General features: G+C 36.8%; 1 protein-coding gene across 2 annotated transcripts in view; it reads right to left on the reverse strand.

The window, feature by feature from the left end:
• The window catches only part of Rala (Ras-like protein A), a 77,069-nt gene that overhangs the window by 9,052 nt on the left and 62,017 nt on the right, over positions 1–6,000 (reverse strand). For both annotated transcript variants that reach the window (XM_067123409.1, XM_067123410.1), the window contains exons 5-6: positions 5,569–5,640; positions 4,938–5,112 (exon numbers count right to left, since the gene is read on the reverse strand). In XM_067123409.1, the coding sequence (XP_066979510.1) occupies positions 4,938–5,112; positions 5,569–5,640 (247 nt within the window). The remainder of the gene's footprint in view (positions 1–4,937; positions 5,113–5,568; positions 5,641–6,000) is intronic.

The raw sequence follows: 6,000 nt of genomic DNA on the forward strand, positions 1-6,000 counted from the left end.
GAAATTCTTCTAAACCACCTTATCCCTTCTACTAATTCATAACTAAGCCATCGTACTTATTTCGTCTTTCAAACTCCTAATAATTTCATAATCCTAGTGGCTTTGACGTTCTGTTACAGAGCAAGGTCTTAGTTATACTACCTAAAATGAACCAAAATTAGATTTACATACTTACATTTTTTTCCAGATCCCTTACACAATTTCTAAAATCTAATGAGCATTTCCAACTTTTAATAAAAGAATTCTCTAAGGGACTAATCTCTTGACTTGGTAACTTAAAAGACATTTTTTTCCTGCAAGAATATCTCTTTCTATGCTTCTCTCAAGCAATACTCACTTAGACAGACACTGAGAGACATAGCAACAAGCAAAAGTAATGAAACTTTTGATTCTTAATCTGATTGCACTATAAAAACATTACTGGTCCTGTAATTGTTTACTTCTCTCGTCCCTTGCTTTCATTGATAAATATTTGCAAACTTCAAAAACTGTTGGGCAATCACTAAAGGTATTGGGGAATCTTAACAGAATATCAAGTGGTGGAAGCTGATAAGCAGTTGGATTTTTAACTGACTGTAAGTGGTTTGCTTTTATGGTTTAAATTTTATACACTCAAAAAGGGGAAACTTTAATTTTTTCCTGCCTTCCTTCTGCCATAATAGTTTGCCACTATGCTCTGCTACCAGATACTTCAGTTATTTTCATTTTGTGTTGCACTGCAACATGCAGCACGCAAACTATATTTTTTACACACCAGGCCCTTAATCAACATATTTCTCTTTCATTTCAAATTGGACATCTTTGTTTTTTTTCATTTCAGCATATGCAGAGATCTTGCCATATACCTAGAGAATGATTCTACATCTCACCTATACAAAAGTAGCTAATTCCTCAATGCTGTGGTACATGAATTTGCGTCCTAAAGCAACCTAACAGACGTAAAAGTGATTCTACATCCACAGTGCATTTCTCCAGCCCCATAGAAACAGCCAACCAAATTCTTCTGAAGTATGTGCAAAAAACAGCAACACTAAATTTCACAGTTGTTTTAAAGTCTGACTTTAATGATGTGATTCAAAATTACTATACGGTAATTAATTCATCTTCCTAAAAAAGCTGGACATAAAAGCAAACAACTGTTGTCATTCGCCTTCCTTTATAATGAGTACATTCCTTTTATCTTTACATGCAAACATACTCAAGTCATCATCACACATTATTCTGATGCCTTTATTGGCCATGCGACACAAATTTATGCATGTTTCATGAGGACGGCAATGCAATACTATCATCATTATTAATAGTAAATAAACAGTCTGTCCTGACCACCAAGTTGTAATTCTTAAGTCGCTCTTGCAAGTCTTAACTCTGAAGGGTTGGTTCGTAATAATCATGCGATCTAGATCTTACTGAATAAACTTCAATATTTTAAGTAGAATGGTTCATTAAACTAAAAACTCATGATGCTGACAAAAATCCTTTCTGGGACTTGTTTCGTAAACTTCATACCATTGCTGGTTGAAAACTAAATATCATAGTTTCTTTTACAAATAATGTATATACAATGCATCAGTTCAACCAATGGACTGGCCTGGTAAACTTACAAGAGACGTAGAAAAAAATGTACTGAACTAGGCACCTCCAATGTGGCAAGTTCTTTGCCATGACAGCCCACTGTATCAGAAATTGTACTTTCATTTTTCAGAAATTGTACTTTCATTTTTCTCATTTCTGGTCATTCTCTGCAATTTTCAATCCCAAAACCCCTAGCTTTCCAATGCTGATGTTTTACTGCTCTGTTTTCTGTCCCTCATTTAGGAAAAATTGGCTCTGGCTTGAACTAGAACTTTAAAAATGAGCCTGTAGTGTGGTGGAATTACTTTCTAATAACCCTTCTTTGGCCTCAAAAGCATTAAATTTTTTAAGCCCTTGACAAATAATTTTATAACTGCTATGAATATTATCAATATTCTAGAAAGACCCTCCAAGGTTGAACACAGTGTATTCCAATTACCTGTTTAATTCATACCCAAACTTACTGTGTGACTATTTAATGACAAGAGGCATTCTAAAAAATTCTGTGATCAAACCCATTTAACCTACATAAAACTGTAGGCGATGAAATAAAATCTACAAAAATTGAAAAAGTGTACATTACACATTATGTAGACAAACCAAGTATAACACAAAATTAGGAATTTCTTAAGTCACCATTATAATATATGTACTGTAATCAAGTTTCAAAGAAACATTTGGTCCAAATATAGAGTACAAGTATCCAGCAACACAAAAGGAAACAGTTACTAACAAACAATGAGAGGAGGTAACATGTTAAAAAAAAAAATCAAATGGAAATAAGATACACTACATTACCTACACTGTATTACTGTACGAAACCAGAAAAGACGAGAAAGGTCTGGAGTTATCCGAATTACCATAATATACGCTTCAGGAAAAGTCAGAAGGCAGAAAACAGGCTGCTTTATGTTTCGCTAACGTAGTACTTGTGGGAGGACATAGAAAGCACGGCCAACAGTGAAATGCCTTTAAACAATAAAAGGTGCAAAAATATAGCAGTACAGAGATAAAGCTTTTACGCGAACTTTGTGCTGTGACTGGGGCATGTCAGCAATAAAACTTGCTAGCTTGTTTTGGATGTTTATAAGAACCATTATAGAAAGCAGAGAGTCTGTTAGGTTTTGAAAAAATAACAGTGAATGTACTTTGCCAGCCATACATAACAAAATCAAATAATATAGAACAGTCATGTAAATCAAGAGTACCGTCAAGGTTAGCTGAGAAAGTACTCATAAATGAAACTGGCTGCTCAGCAAAGCACACAAAAGAACTAACCTTGAGAAACGTAAGCTCTGTTGTACCCGGCTTCATTACACCGACAATTTTAGAAATTTACTCAAGAAGAATTTAAGGACGCCATGATATTAAACATGCACAATGCTGACGGTTTTACGTCAGAAAGCTTATTATGCAAAACTATCCTTTATCAAGCAAGGCATATTATCTTATGCAATCAATGATTTTGGCACTCTGCAAGCACATTTGCAACATTGGCCCTGATCTTTTTTGTTAAATTTATGCTTTCTAAAACCTATGTCTAATGAAAATCTCTAATTAAAAAATAGACACTGGATTTGGAGGACTAGTTTTTAAAGTCCCCCACAGTTATCATCTCACTACAGCTGACTTCTTTAAAAAGTTTATGTAACAGAAGCTCATGGGAATTTAAAATGGGGAACATATCACAGACCAAGAGAAACAACGTCCAACTTGCTCCCTATGGTGATATGCATTCATTCCTAACAAGGCAACTTTTAGCTTAACCTTGAAGTCATATCTTCCATACACAAAGCTAGCATCTGCATGATTCATAAATCCTCAGAATCAATTCTCAACAAGAAATTTTAATCTTCTAGAAATTAAAGGTTTTAAGCCTTAAATTTGGAGCTAATACCAGCCTGGTTCTTAAAGTATATTCTGCAATTACTGAGGTGACACCCACCTAGTCTTGTAAGCTTCTACATAGCTGCAAACTTGCAAATATCAACTGATCCTACAAGCTTTATATTTTACAATTTGGTCACTGAAGCTTTGTACCTCACTACAACCATGGAACCAAAATCTACTATAAGCTCATCTGAACTCTTGTGCACATATATACCTATAAAACAAAAGTAATCAAATAATGAACCAATGGGAGCATAAATGTTGTCATTTCGTCAACACTTGAAAACAAAAGAATACCATCGTGATAATTATACCTTATCAAGACAACAGATCAAGCACACGAATTTCAAAGGAAAACAATGGTATGCTGTCCTGCAAAAAAAAAAAAAAAAAAACAAAGGATTTCCTCCTACAGGTCTTTGTCCCCGAGTCTCTCGTCACACGACAATCATTAACCTTAACATAGCCGAAAGAACAAAGTAACTGAGACGATTGACAGCATTTGGTGAATTTAGATCAACTTCCAACTGATGCATGGGTCTTCCACACAATTCAGCTGACCAAAGGAGATGTTTTCGACGCTGGTAACATGCATGCCAAAAAGACAACAGGTAATCCATAGCAATATGTAATTAATGCCCACAGCAGGCTATGACTGATGGACTGACCAAATATCTACCAACATTTAGATGGTACAGCAACCATTTCCCATGCAAGGTAAAACTCAGAAGGCCTATAGAAGTTGAAAACCATCCATCCACCATACCTACACATAATAATGTAAGTGGAATACTTGACTGTGTGCATACTTCAAAAGATATCATAAAAGTACCTGTCATGGCTCTGCAAGCACACAACCTATCTAACCTCATACACAGCACCATTCGCATTGGTTATATGCAAGTGATGTCCCAAGGATTTTGGAGCAAAGGTATGAACAACGTGCGTTACAACTAATCATTTCTTTAAAAAATATTTTTTAAATCCTACACAACAAAGGATTCTAGCCTTCCCTGTAACCATAAACCTGTAAGTGATGTAGCTTATAAAGAAAAGTATCAGAGATATCAAGGAGCAATGAGGTTAGAACAGAATATAGAATTTACGCCAAAGGCCAAGCGCTAGGACCTATGGTGAGGCCATTCAGCGCTGAAACGGAAATTGACAGCGACAAGTTTTGAAAAGTGTAACAGGAGGAATACCCCACAGTTACACTATGAATCAATTGTTAGGAGAGGGTTAGGAAAGTAAGATGGAAGAAAGAGCATATGAACAGGGGTACAGCAAAAAGGAATGGAAGAGGTTGCAGCAGCAGCTATAGGAGCCATGGAAGGGAGGCTGCCAAGAACCTTCAGTAATGCCTGCAGGGCACCGTGCGAGGTGCAACGAAGGCACTAAGCCCCCTACGAAGAAGGAGCAACTCAAGAGACCTGGAAGCAAAACGCAGAACCAGCCATGCGCCTCTCTCTCACCTTGTCGACATTCGCTCGAGTCTTTGCAGAGGTCTCTACGTAAGGCACACCCCACTGCGCGGCTCTGTTCTTGCCTTCTTCTTCGCTCACCTTCCTCCTGTCTGTAAGATCTGCCTTGTTTCCAACCAGTAGGAATGGAATGTGTTCGTCGTTCTTCACGCGTAGTATTTGTTCCCTGGAAGACAATGGGGGCTTATAATAAAGGTCTCGGGAAACGGGACTTCTACTCAAACCTATTGGATAAAATCAAGGCACTTCCAGACGTGCCTGTTATTCATGACAATGTCGTTTCCATAATGATGAGGACTGGAAGAGTTCATGAATTATTCATATGGTGCTCAATGGCCAGTATATTCCAGTATCATGCAGACGTTAGACTTAAAAACACAATGACACTTTGTGTCTTAATCACACTCACAAAAGTGTGCATGTTTAAGGTACAGACATTAGTGCAGCAGAAATGCAAGAAACGAGAGAGAGAGAGAGAGAGAGAGAGAGAGAGATATTAAACAACAAGGATTTTTTCATGCAGTACACAGCACTGCAAAGGCTAGCAACACATACACAAAAATACACAGAGAGAGAGAGAGAGAGAGAGAGAGAGAGAGAGAGAGAGAGAGAGAGATATTACCTGAATTCTTGTGTTGCTTGGAATGAGTCGTCTTCTGTGATTGAGAAGACACACAAGAAACCTTCTCCAGACCTGAAAATAACAAAAAATATTAATTCTCATTTATGAATGCAATATATATATATATATATACTGTATATATATATGATATTAATTTTTGTCAGTTGTACACAAATGGCTTTTATATATTCACGAATTCTAAGCTACAAATATCGTTTAACATTGAACTGGAATGCAACACCATTTCCATTTGCCAATAATAATAATAATAATAACAATAACACCAAACTTTAAGTCAAAACCCACAATAAAACAATAACACAAAAATGAAAAAAATTAAAATTAAAATGTCCCTCTCCCACCCGCTCCTTCCCTCCCACCCCTAGGCCTGCAACAGGAGGAGGAGGGGACCGGAAGTCGTCCCTGGGGCCT

Source organism: Macrobrachium rosenbergii, chromosome 21, assembly GCF_040412425.1.
Source record: "Macrobrachium rosenbergii isolate ZJJX-2024 chromosome 21, ASM4041242v1, whole genome shotgun sequence".
NCBI lineage: Eukaryota > Metazoa > Arthropoda > Malacostraca > Decapoda > Palaemonidae > Macrobrachium > Macrobrachium rosenbergii.